This window comes from Oryx dammah, unplaced genomic scaffold (genome assembly GCF_014754425.2).
Source record: "Oryx dammah isolate SB20612 unplaced genomic scaffold, SCBI_Odam_1.1 HiC_scaffold_11, whole genome shotgun sequence".
Taxonomy (NCBI): Eukaryota; Metazoa; Chordata; class Mammalia; order Artiodactyla; family Bovidae; genus Oryx; species Oryx dammah.
This window is the reverse complement of record NW_024070195.1, coordinates 3,609,718-3,632,026: the sequence shown is the minus strand read 5'-3', so window position 1 is coordinate 3,632,026 and position 22,309 is coordinate 3,609,718. Positions and strand designations below refer to the sequence as shown.

The 22,309-nt window shown below is 50.1% G+C and overlaps 1 protein-coding gene across 1 annotated transcript in view; it reads right to left on the bottom strand.

The window, feature by feature from the left end:
• LY86 (lymphocyte antigen 86) overlaps positions 1-18,369 on the bottom strand; it is a 42,192-nt gene extending 23,823 nt beyond the window's left edge. Inside the window, exon 1 of the mRNA XM_040249393.1 lies at positions 18,175-18,369. Within this exon, the coding sequence (XP_040105327.1) occupies positions 18,175-18,301 (127 nt within the window). The 5' untranslated portion in view covers positions 18,302-18,369. The remainder of the gene's footprint in view (positions 1-18,174) is intronic.
• Between the last annotated feature and the right edge of the window lie 3,940 nt (positions 18,370-22,309).

Here is a 22,309-nt window from a genome sequence, read left to right as displayed (position 1 = left end):
CCTCCCTGACATGAGATGACTGTTCCCAGGAAGATCGAATCCTGGAAGCCATGAGTTGGGCGTGCAGCAGTGGCTCATTGCTGTTAACGGGTGTCGGGGAGGGTGGCTTGGGTGGCCAGCCGCGATGGGGGTTTCCTTGCTCAGCCTCCCCTGTCTCCTTCCCATCGCTGTCTTCAAGACCCCTAAGGCGGCTTTGGCCACACTCTGTCACATGGAGGCCAGCAGAATTCTTAAGACTCATTTCTCCTGTGCTTCTAGTATGAGATCAATTTATTAAATATTTCTTCTCCCTCGAGTACTGCTCTCCCCCACTTGGTAAGAAATTGTCTACTGCTGCCTCCAATCCCCCATCAGAGCCACACGATGAAACATCAATTTACACTTTCCCTGAGAAGCAAGACTGCTGACAGAGCTGATGGTCTGTCTTAGTCTGCTGGGCTGTTATAACAAAATGCCACAGACTGGGTGGCTGAAATGGCAAACAAATGCTTATTTCTCAAAGTTCTGGGGCTGGGAGTCCAAGGTCAGGACGCCAGCTGATTTGGTGCCTGGTGGGAGCCCTCTTCCAGGTTTGCAGACTTTTCTATGTGTCCTCACCCAGCAGAGGCAGAGAGAGCATCCACTCTGCTCTCTTCCTCTTAGAAGGACCCTGATCCCATCATGGGTCCCCACCCTGCTGACCTCATCTAACCCGAATCACCTCCAAATACCGTCACCTTACGGGCTTCCTCAGTAGCACAGTGGTAAAGAATCCACCTGCCGATGCAGAAGACATGGGTGGGGAAGATCCTCTGGAGGAAGAAATGGCAGCCCACTCCAGTATTCTTGCCTGGGAAAGTCCCACGGACAGACGAGCCTGGCGTGCAGCAGTCCATGGGGTTGCAGAGAGGCAGACACGACTGAGAACACCCCCACCCCATCACATCGGGGTTTAGAGCCTCAGCACATGAACTCTGAGGAGACACATTCAGTACATAACTCGTGTAAAGACCTTCCTCTTCACGGTTAGCATTCAGCAAGGGGGACAGAGAGTGGCAGTTTCTGAGTCCGGCCACCCTGATTTAGAATGAGCATGAGTGTCCCACGAAGGCCCTGGAGTGAGGAGAGAAGTGTTCAAGGGGGACCACAGGCTCATTCTTTATCCAAGAATTAGAGACACGGTTTATCTCCAGCATCTCCAGAACATGCAGCTGACTCTTCCTAAAGAGACCGTGGAGCTTCCCTGAGGAGGGGTCTGTTGTTCAGTCGCTCAGTCGTGTCCTGCTCTCTGCGACCCCATGGACTGCTGCACGCCAGGCTTCCCTGTCCTTCACTATCTCCCTGAGTTTGCTCAGATTCATGCCCATTGAGTCAGTGATGCTATCTAACCATCTCATCCTCTGCCATCCCCTTCTCCTGCCTTCAGTCTTTCCCAGCATCAGGGTCTTTTCTAAAGAGTCAGTTCTTCACATCAGGTGGCCAAAGTATTGGAGCTTCAACTTCAGCATCAGTCCTTCCAATCATTCAGGGTTGATTTCCCTTAGGATTGATTGATTTGACCTCCTTGCTGCCCAAGGGACCCTCAAGAATCTTCTGACAAGGTGGAGAGGTTACCTAACGTGAGTTTCTATCAGGATGTCTTGTATTGATCAGGGAAACAAAATCCTCATTGCTAGAACTACAAACCACTTTCCCCCGCTGCATCTCTCGCTTTATGCGATGAAGCCAGAAGGAGTCTGCTGGACGTTCCAACTCTGCAATAGAGCTCTCCCTGATGGGAAAGAGGGAGAAGTTTCTCATCTGCAGGGCATGGACCACCCAAGAGTAGGTCCTTGTGGCACGAATGACCCAGGTCTGCAAGCACTCACTGCCAGATGCCAGAGGAGAGAAGAACCAGCTGCCTTTGGTTTGGACCCTCTGCCAGCAAAATAAATTCTTAATTGAGAAGAGGAATCATTTCTCTGCTTCCTGGACCAACACAATCCTATTATATTTTCCTCCTGTTTAGAGGATTAAAAATACTTTTGCTAAAAATATGAAAAGAATTCTGTTGGAAGATGGCAAACTGAAATGAAAAATAAGATGGGGAAGCTGACTTCAGACTGATAAATGAGAGCCATGCACCTGCTGAATAACCACAGCCTTCTTACTCCCACCGGGCTGCACACAAGTTCAGGGCCGCCCATGAGCCGATCAAAGTAAAGTTTCAGGCAGGCCTGACTCAACACCTTACCCGTCTGCTTCATGCCATCGCAGGAACCATTTGGATATCATTCAGCCTTTTCTTGCCATCTGCTCGTGTGTTTTCAGAACATAGCATTTAAAAACCGTTACTGTATGGAAACATTACCAGACAAAACTGGTGAAACTAGAGCAATGCTGCTACCTTTGCCCAGGCTTAAGGCTCAGAAAAATGGAAAGAAAGGTCCTGGCTAGGAAGTTTATTTCTGAGATAAGGAGACATAAATAATAGATGTTCACAACAGTTTGTAACTGTGAAAAACTGGAAGTAACCTAAATATCTATTGGAAGGAGAATGTATGTAATCGTGGTCTATGCACAAATGATATGTTCTACAAGCCGTGAAAGTGAATTCACCACAGCTACACATACTGGCTACCTCTTGGAATAATGCAATACATTGATTTCAAAATAAACTGCTACTTCAACTGTCATTAACTCCATATATTTTAGATTAGATGTTTCTATGCTGTCATGCTGCATGCCCGCAATACTATTTTGTATCCTCTCTTCAGACCCTTAAACACTGTATTTGCTGTGCTGGTGATGGCCTTCAGCACCACGTTGAACAGGAGCGGTGATGGTGGGCACTCTCATTTGCCTGATTCTTGGTTTTAAAGAGAATGCTTCCAACGTTTCACCATTCAGTGGGATGCTCACTGTAGAACAGTATTTTAGGTGCATTTCTTTAAAGAGCAGGGAGCTGATTTTCAAAATGCAAGCTGGCAGACCCTCAAAAAATTAAAAATAGAACTACCATATGATTTAGCAATTCTGCTTCTGGGAGTACATCCAAAGGAAACACAAACGCTAACTTGGAAAAGCGATCTGTACCTGCATGTTCATAGCAGCATCGCTTACAAGAGTCCAGACGTGGAGACGCCTTAAATGTCCACTGGTGGATGGAGGCATAAACAAGTTGTGATCATATATATATAATCAGCCATTGAAAACTGTGAGATAATAATGTTTGTTGTTTTAAGCTGCTAAATTTTAGGGTAATTGATTATGCAACAATAGGAAACAAATGCATTCTTATTTCAAATTAGATATTTTTATCATCCATACATTCATTGCTTATTTAAATTTATCAGTTCTTTTGTCCCAGTCCATCTTGCAATTCAGAACTTATTTATGGGATCATTTTACTTCTTTCTGAAGTGTCCCTCAGAAGGTTTCATTACTGAGAGTTTTTTAGTGGCAAACTCTATATTTTGTTTGTCCAAAAGTGTCTTCAATTCCCTCTTGTTTTGGCATGGTAGTTACCTAAATGCAGAAGTCAAGGTTGATTGCTGTTTTCTCCTCTGAGTACACTGATGTTGCTATATCAAAATCTGCTATTGCTCTAAGTAAAATTTTTTGCTATGTGATTTTTCTTTCTCCTTACACCAATAATTTTTTTCCTTTGTTAACTTGTGATTTTATTCCAGTGGATCTACTTGTGGTATTCTTTTTATGAATCCCACATGGAATTTGCGTGCAGTGAATTTGGTGGTCTAGGTCTTTCATTAATTCTAGAAAATTCCAGTATTTTTCTTCAGAAATTGCCTTTTTCCTATTTTTTCTATTTTGTTTTGTAGCTGAAGCTTCTATCTCTTGATTTCTCTGTGATGCATTTTGAATAATATCTCCAGCTCTTTTGTCCAGTTCATTAGTTCTTTCTAAGTTGGTGACACACGGGATCTTTGTTGCGACAGGCAGGATTCTCTCTCTCTTTTTTTTTTTAAGTTGCGGCAGGTGACCCATAGTTGTGGTGTTCAGGACCTAGTTCCCTGACCAGGGACCGAACCTGCGCTGGCATCACAGAATCTTAGCCACAGGATCACCAGGGAAGATCCCTCTCTTTAAGCTATTTTAAAATCTGTGTTCTAACCTAGCCATGAGGCTTTTTATTTCAACAATTAAATATTTCAAGGGCTTCTGTTTGATTCTTTTTCAATCAGATTTTTTTTTTTGAACCTTCTGTTTTTTCCTTTCTCATGTTTTAGATTCTCTTTCACTTCTTTAAACAAATCACGTGTTCTCTCTTTTACAGTCTGTCTCTCTTATTTTCCAAATCTAATGTATTCAGGGGTAGAATTCTGCATTTTGTTTTTCTGCTGCCTTTCCCTTATGGTGGTTTATTTCCTTGTGGTTTTAAATTTTGGATTGTAGGCTGAATCTTCAGGAATCGTGTGAAAGTTAAATTGAGAGTAGGTGTTCCTCCGGAGAAAACTGACATTTTCTTCTGCCAACATGTCTCAGGTATTCCCAGGTAAGGCCCACTTTAATGTGATTTCTAGATTTGGGATTTCCTGGATCATGAAGGGACTATACACTTGAGCCTCAAAACTGTGTTGATATCAGGTCTGGAGCTCCTGGTTCTCGGAGAAGAGTTATTTCCTCCAGAGGCCACACAGAGTCCGATAAGTTTCTTTGTTTCTCATCCACTGTTTATTGGAGCTATCACTCTTGGCAGGTCTTGGCTTCACGATGGGATCAATTTCCACTTTGCACAGCACAGGCCGTGGTTACCAGACGCGCACACAGCTGCTGAAGCCGCATTCTGGCTCGTAGAGACCAACACAGGGCCTGAGCCAGACACATCCTCAGCGCCCTCTTTCCACTCTGTGTTTGTGCTTTCTCTCCATTTTGGCTCCCAGAGAGCTCCTGTTCTTTCAGGCAAGCTCAGCTATGTATGTAGAAAGATCTGTGTCACATTTTACCCACAGATTTTATAGCAAGACAGTTTTCCATCCTGTGGAGGCCGCAGCGTGCCCGTTCCAGGATGCGCTGGTCATTTTTTTATGGGCTGTCTTGGTCTCTCTCACCAGTGTCCCATTTATGGATGCTTTTGTGTATGGGAGGGATTTCAGTGCACAAGGACACTGTAGCAGAGCATTTATTCTCTCCAAAGCCTTCCTGAAAATTCCATGGTTCTGCCTAAGGGCTTTCTCTGGGTGTGGGAGGGAGTTTGTTCTGTACACAGTCAAGCCAGACGTGCTGGAGAAACAACGTACCCAGGAACCACCATGACACACAGCAGTTGCCAGACCAACACCCCAGTTCCCTCTCCCTTCAGATCTGACCACCCCAAGGCATGTCTCACGGGTCTCCCAGGAGCCCCAGAAGGACTGGGCTTTAGCTGCCCACAGTGGTCACCTGGATCAGCTTCCTTTTCTTCCCTGACTCACTTCTTCACTCTCTTTTGGTTCTTCCAAGAATCATTTCTCAAATAAATTTGCACTTGATTTCTTGTGTCACTGGTCATTTCTCAGGAAACCCTATAACTTAAACCTACTCCTCTAATGTGTAAAGACTATTGACGCCACACATGGTGCTAAATGATGTGGACTCAAAGATAAAAGCAAAGAAATAGTTTTATCTTCAGAGTCCTTCATATCCAGGCCTCCTGCTTTCTTGCCTTTTTTAATAGAAATACACATTTTAGTGATGATTGTAGGCAGCAAGAAACAGTTCAACAGATTTGGATCAAAATCTAACTAGCAATGTCAGGTATTGGGGTGCTGATGGAAATAGCATGACCTGGACATGCTTGAACACTCAATTCTTGGGCTAGCAAGAACACTCCAAATTGAGTAAGTGGATTTCTTACCTTGGGGGCTTTGCACTAGGGGTAAAGGATCTGCCGGCCAATGCAGGAGACGCAAGAAACGTGGGTCTAATCCCTGGGTTGGGAAGATCCCCCAGAGGAGGAAATGACAACCCACTTCCATAGTCTTGCCTGGGAAATCCCACAGACAGATGAGCCTGGCGGGCTATAGTCCACAGAGTTGCGAAAGAGTTGGACATGCCTGAGCACACACACACACACACATACCTAACTTACATATTTGTAATTCTTGGGGATTCACGTGGTGATATCACTTAGATACAGAGGATAGTGATGGTAAAACTGGACAGTAAGATGCTTTTTTTTTTGAGATGTTCTGCATCCAGGAAGGGGAGGCCTTCAGGACTAGGTATCCAAAAAAAAAAAAAAAAAGGTGTGACCAGACTAACATCTCCTCTCTCTACAGCAGAGGCTGTAAATTGCTAGAGCCTGATTTACCCCTAGCTTTCAGAACTGCCTCGTTGCCCTTCACAGTGTTAAAGAACACTTAGGCTATTTGCCATGTTCATAGATCAGCAGGCGGTGCTTCTAGATTAGGAGATTTTCTTTCAAAAAAGGAGAAGGTTGGATGTCTTAGGTCTCCAAATCCCTCCTGGCAATCAAATGGAGTGGAACAGTAGTTTCCTCCTTGAGATGAGATGAGCTCTAGTCCTTGCAACTTTTATTGTGTGTTACAACTGACCCCCTTCCTTCACAACCTGCCTTTTCCATGAAGGTGTTTGAACATCTGACTCGGGCTCTGGAGCGGGTGAGAGGTAAGGCGATGACAAGTCAGGCAGGAAGGGAACAGTGGTCTCCGCTCTCTGGCTTCTCCCTCACTGCCTTCCTGAAGGTCTGCTCCCCCAGGAAGTCGGCGTCCCTGAGACCCTGGGAATCAGCAGCATTTGCACAGGCGCCTCCTGTTCCTTGTTTTGGCAGGCTCTAAAACCTCAGACACGATTGGACACGATACTTGCTGTTCAACCGCTGCTTCAAATAAACCAAGAGTCACTGGCAATGCTCTGTTCTCCTCGGGGATTTTTTTTGAAATGTGCATATTCACCTTCACAAGAATTGCTCTTTCGTTTAGTTAAAACCAAAGGTAACTGTGAGGCAGAAAATCTGTGCACCCTGGAAGAGGATCTTCCTGTCCACTCTCCATCTGGCTTGGATTCCAGCAGCTCTGTGCCAGTCAGACTGGAATTTAGATGCCAGAGAACCAGGGCTCCAGTGCTGTGCTTCCAGAATAGGCACCATCCAGGATCTAGACCTGAGCCTGTGGATCCGGGGGCAGGAAGGTGGGACTTGGGCATTTTCCTTGATGGCAGAAGCTGGCTGCTCTCAGCAGGCTTTTGTACACACGGAGAAGGGACCAGAGGAAGCCGGCTGCTGGCATCGAGCTGTGGGGCTTCAGGGGTACGAGTCACCTGTCCTGTTTCCATCACTGTCCTCTGTGATGGCCATCTGTTTCCTAAGTACTGCTAGAACCCTTGATGGGGCTCATACCACAGAAGGCGGCAGCTTTCCTCCTAAACAAGCTTTGCCTTCACTGTTCTGTGGAACCATGTCACTTCTATGTACAGTTGGCAGTGCTAGAACCTTTATGGAACTAAATGGTCCTCTCAGTGTTATGAATGAGCCCCCTTAGGTCTTGCAGACACAGAGGGTCTTGTTTTGCCCGGGCCTGGCAGGAAGGAATGTGGGCACATCACTTTCAGAGAAGGCCTGCCTAGAAAGAGGATCGGGGATGTGAGTAGGAAGGAGAGGGTCTGGTCACAGTGTAGGTGGCATCCTTGATCTGAGATTGGGTGCGTTCACACTGTGGTGTTCATGCAGGAGACAGGAGGCAGGGCTGCCTGGAAGGGCCCAGGGACGGAGCGGCAGCTACGCTGCTCCGTGGCTTGTGGTCAGGACACGCTGCTTCCCCGGTTCCGAGTTTCCGCTTCTGGATGAGGAGACACTTGGAATCAAGCCCTGGGGTTCTGTATGGCCAGAACATTTCCCAGTTCTCTAAGAGGTCTCCTGTCTGCCCCATAGCCTCTGGGGGCGTGGAGGTGGGGGTGGAAGGATGCTGACCCCTCCCTACATGCCTGCAGAGCACCAGGCTTGTGGAGAAATAGGTTGTCATGGACAGACCCTGGCTGCCAGGCTCCTTTCAAGGCCAAGTAACATCCAGGACCACAGTAGATGGCCACAAGGCCCCCGTCAGGGACGGATGCCTCAGCCGAACCAGGCAGCTGCTCTAGGAACCCCGCCCAGGCTGGAGCGAGCCTCCTTCCACTCCGCCTGCAGCTGCACAGCCTCTGCAGACCGCAGTCGGGGAGAACAAGTCCTCTGTGCTGGCCTTGGAGCTGGAAAAAGACTGCGAGCCGATTGGGGGGGGGGGGGGGGCAGCCGTCTTGCCCCCGCGGGGCGGGAGGGGGCAGGGGGGAGGGGGCCACCAGGGACTTGCTCCCTTTTGCGGACTGGGGTGACACCAGGCAGATTCTGGGACCAGGAAGAAAAGCAGTGCCCGCTGTGTGGGCTCCTGAAGACGGCATCTCTGGGGATTCTGTCTCTCAGAGTCACTTCGCAGGCCTGTCTGGGTGAGGCAGCCTGAGCAAAGACGACAAGGAAGTTGCGTCACATCACAAACACTGGATGGGCATGAAGCCTTGTTCTTGGTTCTTTGGGGATCCAGAACGTTTCCACCAGTTTGGATAGGCTAGAGAGAACCACGGGATTTGTTTCTATCTTTGTAAGTAGGTAGGAGTGAAGACAAAGCATCGTGAATAAGCCAGGAAAAAAATATATGAAAAAAATATATAATGTGTATAAATATATATATGAACACAAGGGCTTGGAAAAAATTAGAACAGAAGGATTGATCAGCTTAAGTGGTCTTATATAAAAATTGGATTGAAAGCTGGATGAGAGTCAAACCAGCATCAGCAAACACAAAGTAAAAAGATAACCCAGTGCTATGTTCTAAGAGAATAAGTTTGCTAAATATGTTAAGGTGAGCCTCAGCTGTGCAGAAGATAAAATCCATCGTGGCTGCTAAATGAGCCCCTCACTGTATTTCTGACGTTAGGGTGGTGGGTGTATGCTTCCAGCAATGCTGACAGGCCAGGTCGAGGCACCATGATGCTACGGTGACTTCACAATGACCCAGAGAAACACACATCAGCGGCTGAAAAGCAGCAGGACTCAGGGAACCCTGAGACAGGAAGGGGCTGAAAGGTCTTCAGGATATAATAGGTCAAGTTCAAGTGCAGAGACGTCAACTTGCTGGCCAGCCACCAGGCCCAGAATCAGTTGACTGGTAACTTAAAACCTTCGTCCTGGCTAGTCTGAAAGATAGGCTTTATGTTTGGTCTGGAACATACCCTAGGAAAATACTGACCTAGGTATTGCTATAATTGGGCTTCCCTCATGGCTCAGATGGTAAAGAATCTACCTGCAATGCAGGAGACCTGGGTTCGATCCCTGGGTTGGGAAGATCCCCTGGAGAAAAGATTGGCTACCCATTCCAGTGTTCAAGCCTGGAGAATTCCATGGATGGGGAGCCTGGCGGGCTTACAGTCCATGGGGTTGCAAAGAGTTGGACATAACTGAGTGACTAACACTTTCACACTTTCATTGCTATAACTCCAAAAAAAGTAAGAATACAAGGAAGAATAAATATCAGTGTAGAGATGATTAAGTAAAATGCACAATAGAGATGGTTGGATGGCATCACGGACTCAATAGACATGAGTTTGAGGAAGCTCTGGGAGATGGTGAAGGGCAGGGAAGCTGGGTGTGCTGCAGTCCATGGGGTTGCAAAGAGTTGGACATGACTGAGCGACTGAACAACTAATAGCTTAACACTAGTTTAAGAAAAGGGTCCTAGTAAGTAACAATCACTGTGATAACCTGTGCTTGCTTTGTCTGATTTTAAAGATTCTAAAGCATTTAAGGAAATCTGTTATATTTGTTTACTTGCTTAAGACAAACTTACTAGTAAGTTTGAGACCCATGGATGTATACCGGTAATAAAACCAATTTTTTAAATTCACAAAGCTTTGGTTTATTAATTATGCAAATAAAGTTTAATTGTTTAAAGGGATATTTTAATAGAACATGGTGGCAGTTTAGTTGCTACAACTGTCTGGAACTCTTGTGACCTCAAGCACTGTGGCCAGGCTCCTCTCTCCATGGAATTCTCCAGGCAAGAATACTGGAGTGGGTTGCCATTTCCTTCTCTAGGGGATCTTCCTGACCCAGGGGTCAAACCCTCATCTCTTTCACTGCAGGTGGATTCTTTATTGACTGAGCCACCAGGAAAACTTCTTAATAGAATTGAACACTAAAAGACACAGAGACCCCCCGAATAGAAAGGCCCCAGCTACGGGAAATGATGCTAAGGGTGAACCTGATTGCGCTCCTCCAGATTTCTCCTGGGGCTCATGCAACGCCCATCCGGCCAGAGGAGAGACGCCAGGCCACACTCAGGGGAGTCTGCTGACCTCACTGTGGCCCCCCGGCAGCTGGGTGAACCCACACTGACCTCATTGTGCCCCTGGCAGCAGGGTTAACCCCTCACTGGAGGCTTCGATTTCTCTTGAGAAACCTATATGCAGGTCAGGAAATAACATTTAGAACTGGACATGGAACAACAGACTGGTTCCAAATAGGAAAAGGAGTCGGTCAAGGCTGTATATTGTCACCCTGCTTATTTAACTTAGATGCAGAGTACATCATGAGAAACGCTGGGCTGGAAGAAGCACAAGCTAGAATCAAGATTGCCGGGAGAAATATCAGTAACCTCAGACATGCAGATGACACCACCCTTATGGCAGAAAGTGAAGAGGAACTAAAAAGCCTCTTGATGAAAGTGAAAGTGGAGAGTGAAAAAGTTGGCTGAAAGCTCAACATTCAGAAAATAAAGATCATAGCCTCTGGTTCCATCACTTCATGGGAAATAGATGGGGAAACAGTGGAAACAGTGGCAGACTTTATTTTTTGGGGCTTCAAAATCACTGCAGATGGTGATTGCAACCATGAAATTAAAAGACACTTACTCCTTGGAAGAAAAGTTATGACCAACTTAGATAGCATATTGAAAAGCAAAGACATTACTTTGCCAACAAAGGTCCGTCTAGTCAAGGCTATGGTTTTTCCAGTGGTCATGTATGGATGCGAGAGTTGGACTGTGAAGAAAGTTGAGCGTCAAAGAATTGATGCTTTTGAATTGTGGTGTTGGAGAAGACTCTTGAGAATCCCTTGGACTGCAAGGAGATCCAACCAGTCCATTCTAAAGGAGATCAGTCCTGGGTGTTCTTTGGAAGGAATGATGCTAAAGGTGAAACTCCAGTACTTTGGCCACCTCATGCGAAGAGTTGACTCATTGGAAAAGACTCTGATGCTGGGAGGCATTGGGGGCAGGAGGAGAAGGGGACGACAGAGGATGAGATGGCTGGATGGCATCACTGACTTGATGGACGTGAGTTTGAGTGAACTTGAGGAGTTGGTGATGGACAGGGAGGCCTGGCATGCTGCGATTCATGGGGTCGCAAAGAGTTGGACACAACTGAGTGACTGAACTGAACTGAACTGGAGGCTTTATGGGCCCCGGATCTTTTTCTTGCTCCTCCCGGCCATTGGCTGGTTACCACCCCCTTCCCCACCCCTCACCCCCCTCCCCATCCCCCACCCCTCTCTCCACCCCACACCCCCCTCCCCACCCCCCACACCCGCCCCCCTGCCCTGGCCTCGTTCTGTTCCAGAAGCAGAGAGGCTCCTCTGCGGGGGAGACTGGCGCAGACTCTCAAGAAGACGCCAAGGCACAGCTCACTCTTGTTGGGTCCCTTGCAAGGAGGCAGGTCCCTCACAATGCCAGTTTGCCCTTTGCCTGCTGCGCAAGAATGCCCTCCGTGGCTGCACCCAATCCCAGATGGACGCGCTTGGTCCCTGGAGGACTGCAGAGGGCTCCCGAGATGCTCTCTCGGCTACTCTACATCCTAGAGGGAAGTCCTGGGGCATCACAAGGCTTCCCAGAGAAGGAACCAACACCCAGCCAGATGGCACACAGTTCCTGGGCGGGTGGCCCTTTTCTTTCAGCTAACCTCCTCTCCCGAACTGTTGTTTGGGGTTGAGGTTTGGAGGGGAGCACCTGTTCCCCACCTGTATACACGTCTCTTACTTTTTCTGATCCTCCTCTTTGCCTGGTTGATGTCAAGGCATATTAACTGACAACACTAGGATCTATACTCAAGGCTGTTGTCAGAAAATACAACTGCTCTCCAACTCTTACCAAAAACCCCATCACAGCAGTAACAGCAGCAATGGCCACAATGACATTTACGGATGAAATGAGTCCTGGACCACATGCAACTCACTCATTCCTATGGGCACCCAACTTCCCCTTGACCATCCCAGACCTGCAAGTGCCCACTCAGAGAAGGTTCCACTGCAGCCCTTTGCAAAATCATTCCCAGTTGCATTTTGGTGATGAGCCCTTGGTCCACATTGAGGGGCACCAGGCGTGAGTCACTGTGGCTTTGCCTGTGGAATTGCTGTCCAGGGTAACATCTAGCTAGGGAGAAGTTCCTCACAGCTTATCCCAGGGTCAGGAAAAGCTGGATATCTCCTTAAAAACTGGTTTGATTTTGTAAACGGTGTAACGTTAGTTGCTCAGTCGTGTCCAGCTCCTTGCAACCCCATGGACTGTAGCCTTCCAGACTCTTCTGTCCATGGGATTTCCCAGGCAAGAATACTGGAGTGGGTTGCCATTCCATTCTCCTGGGGATCTTTCTGACCTAGGGATCAAACCCAGGTCTCCCGTATTGCAGGCAGATTCTTGACTGTCTGAGCCACCAGGGAAGTCCCAACTTCTAGGAAGCTTGTAGTCAAATATATCCCTAGTGGCTGTGAAGTATCTCGCAAGTCACCAGCAGCAAAGATTTATTGAGCGCTTAGTATATGCCCACACATTTCACTTGATTCTCACACAGCCCTCACACAGCCCTGAGATGCTGATAAGATTCTTATGCCCAGTGCAGTGGGCTGGAGAATGGTCCCCGAAGATAGCCATGCCTCCGTCCCCAGGATCTGTGAGTGTTCCCTCAGGTGGCACAGAGGACTGTGCAGAAGTGACGAAGCTAAGGATCCTGAGACTGAGATCATCCTAATCTCAGGGGGCCTCCCAAGAGGGAGGCTGAGGGAGACAGGACACGGAAGAGGGAAGGGATGTGACTGCAGAGGCCAGGCGCTGTGCTGCTGGCTTTGGAAATGCAGGAAGGGGCTGTGAGCCAGGGATGCAGACGCTGGAGGAGGCGAGGAAAGTCTCCTCCCCTGGGGAGTTCGAGGGAGGGTCCCCTTGGACCCAGCGAAACTGACTTTGGACTCCTGGCCTCCAAAACTCTTCAGGATTTAAGAATCCTTTAAAGCTGCTAAGCATCGAGTGATACCTTGTTACAGCCACCGCAAGAAACTCACACACCCTCGACTATCACCGAGACGAAACAGGATTGGCCAGGGGCTGGAGTGTGGTTTGCGGACCCCAGACCTCAAGCTCTTAGGCCTCACGCGGCCTCCCCTGTTGTAAGTTTCCCGACCTCCCTGCCCCCACGTGCTAGCTTCGATTCCCCTCCCGGCTCTGCTTCCCCCAATCTCTAGTTCATCTCATCACCTGCACTCTCGTGACCCACCTCCCCTCTTTGTGTGACAGAAGCAGATATAACCACACTGGTGGACGTTTGGGCAGGTATGCGAGGTGGGGCCCCTGGGTTTTTTCTAGCCCTGGAAACTGCCCTAGGATTTAACAGAAGAAAGGCCCCCGACTGCTTTAATTCCCCCTTTGGCTTTTGTAAAGACTGCCGCCCTCTTCTCCGTGGCAGCACCGCCATTTGGATGGAGCAGTTCTGCTTTTTCAGACACTTCTGCTCACTTCCTGGTCTAAGCCCGGCCCCCAGTGACTGCTTGTGAAGTTCCTTCTTTCACCTTGAGGACTTTCATATTGTTCAGAACAGTTTCTAGCCTGTGATCTCCCCTTGCCACTGAGATTATAAAATGGGCAGAGAAGGCGGAAAGGAAGCACTAAGCCCGGAAGACAGCGAATCCTTGATTGCTGATTCTTCCACATCCGTGGATGATCGTGGTGTGAACACACCTGGACTGGGATTCCAGGAGCCCCCTGTGCCCACGGCCGTCTAAAGCCCAGGCCTGGATCCAGCATCACAGCACACAGCCTTTACCTGCCTCACTGGTGGGACGCCTTGAGAGGCTGTCCTGCGCGAATGCAGTAGCTGAGGGGGCACCTCCATCGGGGAAGGCGTGCAGCCATTCGGTCCCACACAGCTCGATGGCTGGCAAGATGGGAGGGAGACCCATCTCTGAAGGAGCTCCCAGGACACCACTTTCCTCTCTGCTGACCCCAGCATACACCAGTCTCCCTCCGACATTAAGGATGTTGAAATGATGCTAATGTAGGCTCCCAGCAATTTCTTCCTGGATTATTGATTTTTTTTTTCTTTTGCTGCACCATGCATCATAGAGGATCTTAGTTCCCAGACCAGGGATTGAACCTATGCCCTCTGTGTGGAGTCCTGCACCAAGGTCACAGGACAAACATCTCTGGAACTGACCGAACCCATAGCAACTGCTACCCTGAGCCTCCGGCCAGTGGCCCGTTCCCTGACTCTGTATTAGGTACAATTTCTACCCTGTTAGTCACCCTATAGCATCTTAACCCATCACCTAATGCCACCTTCTCAGTAGGAATTTTTTCTCTTTTAGTGACTATAAACATTGGCTACTAGCTCTTGAAAGAGTTGGCTCTCCCTGGAGCCAGCCCGATGTTCTAAGAGCATCTCCCACTCTAATAAACTTTATTCTCCTTTCATCCTGCCTGAAGAGTCTTTTCCATCCCCTGCACAGGTCATGACGTGCTGGTGATCACGACACATATCTGTATCTGTCCCAGAAAGAGACTTGTTACACGGTGTAGGCTCGTGTGATGCTGGTACCTGAGACGTTCAGAGTCTGCCGTCTGTGAGCCGGAGCCCCAGGAAGGCCGGTGGTGTGACCCGAAGACCTGAGACCCAGGGTGGAGGCACTGCAGGTGGGAGATGGGCACCCCAGCCTCACAGTCAGGCAGAGAGTGAGTGCTCCTCGCCCCCGCCTTTGTGCGGACATCTGGCCTCACAGGTTGGGAGCTGCCCGCCCGCACTGGGAGGTCCATCTGCTTTACTCAGTCCACCGCGCCAGCGCTCATCTCCTCTGGAATCATCTCAGAGACACCCCGGACATGATGTTTAACCAGCCATCTGGGCATCGCAGGCCCTGGTCATACTGACACATTAAAGTCACCCATCACTTCTGGACTCTGCCCACCCTTCCCACCTTATCACTCACCCTCCCCCGTGTCCCAGCCCTTCCCCAGCCCCTGAGGCTAAACCTGCTCCCCAGCCTTCACTCACACAGTCCTCGGCCTAAATGCTCCTTCCTGCTCCCACCACTACGCCATCTGCCTTCTGACAACATTCTAGATACCAGTTGATTCAGAGTGGGCCTGGAATCAATGCATTTTAACTCCACGGATATTTACTTAATGCCTGTTCTGTGCCCCGGGAGGTGTCACTCTGCCACTGCTACCTGGTGGCCTCAGAAAAGTTATCTGATGCCACTCACCCTGTTTGTTGTTTCACTGCTCATCATATCTGACGCAGGGTTTCATCCCTGGTCCTGGGAGGTCCCCCAGAGGAGGGGATGGCAGCCCACTGCAGTATTCTCAGGCTTCCCTGGTGGCTCAGATGGTAAAGAATCTGCCTGCAATGCGGGAGACCTGGGTTCCATCCCTGGGTTGGAAGATCCCCCGGAGGAGGGCATGGCAACCCCCTCCTGGATTCTTGCCTGGAGAATCCCATGGACATAGGAGCCTGGCGGGCTACAGTCCATGGGGTGGCAGAGTCAGACACAACTGAAGCACCTTAGCTTGCACCCTCAGTTCACACATCTGTAAATAAAAATAACGCTTAGAAAGTACTTAGTGTGACACCTAACACATGAACCCTTTATGAACATGAGATGCTGTAATCACTATTCTCATCATCCTACATGGTTGAACTCAAGCTTGAGGACAGGTTCCCTGGTGGCTTAGACTCAGCCTCACCCTCTCCCGCCATCATCACATCCCTGGTGCAGGACACCATCTCTAGTCCAGCCCTTCCCACAGGACGTTTACCCTGTTGCTTGGCTCCTCCTCCCGCCGCTCTTGGACCAGAACTGTGTCTCCCCCATTCATTCCACTGAGTGCTTAGAGCAAGGCTGTGACCAGCACTCATTGACTCCACAGAGCACCCGCCCCTTCAGAGGGAGGGGTGCTCCCCAGGCAGCAGCAACACGATCCGTTTCCCTGGAGCACCTGCTCCTGGCAGCGGTGGGAGAGGTGGTTGCCAAGCTTGGATGCAGGCTGCAGGCTGCAGGCTGGTGTGAGGGGTGGACCAGCCATGGCAACCGTTTATGGGAGGGTGAACTGGAAAAACAAATCCTGAGTGGTGCATTCATCTCAAGTTTTGCTTCTTATCCTGCCCTGAAAATGAACAGATGCCAGCAGAAAGCATCCCATCCCCAAGGGAAGAGCAAGAGGAAGGCGATGAACACCTCCAGCACCCAACCTTTCCTTCTCTTCTACAGTAAACAAAATGTGCGTGTGTGTGTGTGCGTGTGTGTGTGTGTGTGTGTATGTGTGTGTGTATTTCAATCTTCTATGTTCCCTCTTTTTAAAAGAGTCAAGTCTGGGCATCTATGAGGCAGCTCCTTGGGTGCCAGTCGTAGGGCCCAGCTTCTGCTCAGTGTAACATTGATGCCCCTCCTCGGCATATTGTGGGGCCGGCTTGGATACTTAAAGGGCGTCTGCTTTCTACCGCCTGTAGTCTGAGCAGTATTTTGCCCCCTGTCTACAGCCAAGATGTCATGTTTCACAAGGTCATGACGTGCTTAGAGCAAGTCCCTCTCATCTTCATTCAACATGCGATCCTGAGACTGGGCTCATTTCTCCCCGCTCAGGCCCCCTTTATGAACTGAACGTGTGTATATGTGCTCAGCCACCCAGTCCTGTCCAGTTCCTTGCGACCTATGGACTATAGCCCGCCAGGCTCCCCTGTCCATGGGATTTCCCAGGCAAGACTCCGGGAGTGGGTTGCCACTTCCTCCTCCAGGGGCTCTGCCTGCATGGGTGGGCCTTAATCCGATATGACTGATGTCCTCATGAGAATGGACACAGACGCACGAGGAGCATGTGGGCACAGAACAAAGAGGCGGTGAAGACAGGAGGAGAAGGAGGCCACCTGCAGGCCCAGGAGAAACGAGTCCTGCTGGCATCTTGGTCTTGCAAGACTTGCAGCCTCTACTGTCGAAGCCCCTTGGTCGGTGGTGTTTTGATGGCCCCAGAAAACAAACATACCCCCAAGACTCGGCTCAGATCTGACCAAAGCAGCTCCCTGCACTCTGGTCACTAGGCTGCAGCTCTGGTGGGCGTCCACACTTGCCCGGTGGGGTAATAGCCTTGGCTCATTCCCTCTTATCACGTCCAGAGCTAGAGAAAACTGTCGCATTGGCAGCAGCCGGGTAAGTGTTTGTTGAATGAATAAATGACGTTGCTGCTCTGAGAGGAGTTCTGGCAGCATCATCAGAAGGATAGGAATCTTCTCCTTTGTCATAAACAATCTTTTCACTCAACTCGCAAACAACGTAACCTGGAGAGGTGCCCCGGGTGAGCAATCAGGGGAGGTCATGGAAGCTTCACCATGATGGCATCACCGACTCGGTGGACATGAGTTTGAGCAAGCTCCGGGAGTTGGTGATGGACAGGAAAGCCTGGCGTGCTTCTGTCCATGCGGTCGCAGAGTTGGACACGGCTGAGCGACTGAACTGAACTGATGGAAGCTTCTCTTCCTGCTCCTGAACTGGCGAGGTTTCATGACTTGGTAGACTCACTGGGCAGTCTGCTCTATTTCGGGCTCTGTGAGGTTAGTGATCTTATGCATGGTAGCCCGCTAGGACCCTCTGTCCACGGAATTCTCCAGGCAAAAAGACTGGAGTGGGTAGCCACCTCTGTTCTCTGACCCAGGGATCGAGCCCAGGTCTTCCGCATTGCAGGCAGATCTTCCTTTCCCTTCTGATCTAGAGAGTCACTGTGCTTTTCCGGCCCTCTGGTCATGCTCTCCAGCTCTCTCCTGCCAGACCGCTTCTCCTGCCCAGGGCTTCCCGTGGTCCACACCTACCCATTCATTCTCTGTTTCCCTGCCCTTCCTCCACTCCCATGAAGTGCTCAAGCATCTCAATGTGTGGGCCTTGCCTTCCCCGTAAACAGAAACCGATGTTCAGAGAGCACTTACCGCAGCTCTGGTAGAGCACTTGCAGACCCCCGTGCCTGCAGGCCGTGTGCGTGGGCCAGGCCTCCCCGCCAGCTCTCCGGGGAGACAGCAGAGTCCAGATGAGGAGGGCGGCTGCGAACCCTTTCATGGCGCGGAGACCCTGTGTGTGACCTGCCCGATAACAGGGCCCAATAAACAGCGCTGTCCATGTGCTTCCTTCCCCCTTATCAAGCGGTGACATGATCAGTTTCACTTCTTCTATTTTATGCTCCTGGGGAACCACTGTGAGAAGCAAAAGGCAGTTGGCGGTAATTTAGTCTCTAAGCGGTGTCCAGCTGGTTGAGACCTCAGGGACTTGGATAACCCACCAGGTTCCTCTGTCCATGGGATTCTCCAGGCAAGAATACTGGAGTGGGTTGCCATTTCCTTCTCCAGGGGATCCTCCTCACCTAGGGATCGAACCCCGGTCTCCTGCATTGCAGGCAGTGTCCAAATTCTTTACTAAGCCACCAGGGAAGTCCAAAGGCCTCTAGCAGTGGCCTTTGAATGCGGTTCCCTGAACCTTTGGAGCTTGAATCAACAGGCGAGGCTAGTCTAGGTCTGGGGTGGGTGATGTTTGACTTTCTGTTCTCAAAGAAAAGAGGCAGCAAGTAACATGTGACCTTTTGGCTGGGCCTGTACCAGGCTGCCGTCTATGGGGTTGCACAGAGTCGGACGCGACTGAAGTGACTTAGCAGCAGCAGCAGCAGCAGCAAACTGCCCTCCTTGTAACCCCGCCCTCCCCACAGCCCTCCCTTCCTTATAAGCAGCCCCTCTGTGCAGCCTTGCCCACAGTACAGACCACCCTCCCTGGAACCCCGCCCCCAGGTAGAGCAGTGAACTCAGGAGAGTGAAACCACAGGCCTCCACATGTTTTCCATCACTGGCATACTGTCCCAAGGGGGCTCTGATGTGGGTTATGGACTGGGGGTCTGGCTGGGGCCAGCCCTCGGGGTCTGGCCTTTGGGGGGCTGCAGAAGGACCTCTGAGGTCTGGAATGAGGCTCTTGCCCTGTTGGCACTTTGCTCTGGCTTCCACTCCGGGATTCAGACGTCAGCTGGGGGAGCAGGGCTGTGTCCTTGGGGGCAGCTGCTGTGGTCTCTGGAGAGGAGATGCAAGCAAGAGCCCTGAGAAGTGAGCTGGGTTCTGTTTCTGGGCTCAGTTTAGTGGGAAGGACGGGGAGAGGTGGAGAAGTCAGGGCTTCCCCAGGAAGCCTGGGGCCTGATGGTTCGGGTCAGCGGCAGGGTTACGGATGTCACCTCCTGCTTCTTATTCAAAGCCAAGAGTCTCTCTCCCTGTCCCCCATCCTCCGTCGTCCTACACTGTGACAGTGAAGCTTCTCACCCCTGGTCCCCAGCCCAACCCCAGCTCCTCCTTAGCTTAAGGGAACCAGAGTCAGGGCTGGGGCCAGCAGATTGTAGAAGCTGCAGAGAACACTATTTCCCCTGGGAGGAAAAGCATTTCTCTGAGCACATGGAGTAAACTGACTATTTCTCCTGATGGCTTAAAGAAGAATTAAAGTAACTTCAAAACTTCTTTTTTCACAGTAAGTGGAACTTAATTACCAGTGAAATAAGTTGACTTAATTGAAGGATACTTTGGATTTCTTGGGATATGAAAGGGTGTGGTCATTTGGGGACTGTTTTTTGTTGTTGTTGTTTATTTTTTAGGTTCAATGATGTTAGTTTTCAACAGAGATGTTCAAAGTAGGATTCCTGGACCACAGCATCAACTTGCACCAAGAGCTTGTAAGAAATGTAAATTCTTCCACTGCAGGCTGAGAACCCGCTGAATCGGAAACTCCTGGGCGGGGCCGGCACTGTCTTAATAAGCCCATCAGGCAGGTCTGACACCCATTCAAATTGAAGAACCACTGGCTTTTTGTGAAACCCAAGGGGAAATCTGAGCCCCAGAGGAGAGGAGAGGGGGTAAACTTCTACGCTTTGCAGGGTCCGAGTGGGCAGGAGGGCGGTGCGCTGTGAACAGAGTTGAGGTGAAAGCATAAGGCAAGAGCTGTGGGCCCTGGGAGCCTGCGACCAGCAGTGACTCCAGGACAGGGATGTGGAGCCTTTCTCTAGGAACCGCTGAGGGCTCCTCGTTGAGAGAGTTCTGAATAGTCAGGGTAAAGAGCAGCTGAGGCCACGCCCCTCCACCCCTGGGAGCAGCCCCACCCACCAGGTGAAGGACCAGGAGAGGCCGGCAGGAGAGATGCCCCATGAGCAGCCCCAAGAGGGAGGCCAGCTCATCTGAGGAGTGGGCTGCAGACTTTCGTAAATCAAAGGACCTTGCCATGAAAAGAGTCATCATTCAGAGGCTGTTCTGACATCTAGGGGCTTTCCAGGTGGCGCAGCGGTACAGAATCGGCCTGCCAAAGCAGGAAACGCAGATTCAATCCCTGGGTCGGGAAGATCCCCTGGAGAAGGACAAGGCAACCCGCTCCAATATTCTTACCTGGGAAATCCCATGGACAGAGGAGCCTGGTGGGCTACCACCCATGGGGTTGCAAAGAGTTGGACACGACTGAGAGACTAAGTGCACACCTTGGCATCTAGAAATATTCAGTATGGACTATTGAGAAGCTCTGGAGGTGGGGTGGGTCTGGAGCAGTGGTTCTTGGACTTAGGAGGGGGTCAGCCTCAGTTGGAGGGCTCCTTCACACCGAGTTCCCAGTCCTAGAGGTCTGCAGTGGGGCTTGCGTTTCTAACAAGCCCAGGGGAGATCGTCGCTCTTGGTCTGGGGACCACAGTGTGAGAAGCTCTGCTCTAGACCAGAGGACTTGGTCTGTTGCAGAGTGTACAATTTGTTTAAAAACTCATCTAAGTTCTTAATAAAATGTTCTGTGCTAAATGACAGGCAACACTTTGTGTAAAACGTAGCACATCGGTAAAAGGATGAGGAGTAGCCAGCCACTTGCTCTAAGGAGTCCTGCTTCCCAAGAACTAGGGCTTGCCTGAAATCATCAGCTACCGCTTGCCTGGTCCAGTCAAAGCAGAGTGTGTTGAGTCCTTTAACCAGAAGCTTCATGAAGGCAGCCAAAAAATTCACTGAGAAGGTCCTGCTCCTCAGTATATTAAAATAATTATATATTAATTATAAAATAAAATTAGGGTCAGTTTGTATCCTTATTTGAAAGTCGATTGTGGGCCTGTGGTTAAGTCGCTTCAATCCCATCCGACTCTTCGCGACCCTATAGGCTGTAGCCCGCGAGGCTCCTCTGTCCATGGGATTCTCCAGGCAAGAATACTGGAGTGGGTTGCCATTTCCTTCTCCAGGGGATCTTTCCAACCCAGGGATCGAACCTATGTCTCCTGTACTGGGTGTGGGCTCTTTTCCACTATCACCTCCTGGGAAGCCCCGAAAGATGGTTCAGTTCAGTTCAATTCAGTTGCTCAGTCGTGTCCGACTCTTTGCGACGCCATGGACTGCAGCACTCCAGGCCTCTCTGTCCATCACCAGCTCCTGTAGCTTACTCAGACTCATGTCCATCAAGTTGGTGATGCCATCCAAGCATCTCATCCTCTGTCCTTATGTGTCCTATGTTACATGTATGTATTGTTATGTGCATGTAAATAGTTACGTGCATGTAAACAGTATGTGTATGTAAATAGTGACTGAATATATCCTCAGGCTCTGGTGTTGACTTCGAGGCCCTGACCACGCCCTGCTGAAGTCACCGCACTGTTCTGTCGAGTTCAGATTTCCCTTCTTTTAAATAACCGTCTTCCTTCCTGTCGCCAGCTGCTTTCTTTCCACAGAGGCTCGCTTGGCGATGGTGGCTTTCTTTTCTTGCCCGGTAAGAATGTTCTCATCAGGGTGGCTGTCAGTGCCCGCTCTTCAGAAAACTCTGGTGTTTCAGGAGAGAGTGTAAGGATGATGAGGGCAGGAGTCCAAAGACGGAAGTGGAGGAGGGCGCCACCGCCCCACAGGAGAAGGTAAGGTGACAGCAGGTGGCCAGGCTCTGCTGCAGAGCGTGAGGGAACGGAGAGACAAGGAAGGAGTTGGGGGAGAGAGCCAGGCGGGAGCCGCGGACACGCCGCCGCTGGGGGCGGAGCAAGCGGCCAGCAGCAGGTGGGGCGAGCCGCTGGGGGCGGGGCAAGCGGCCGGCGGCAGGCGGGGC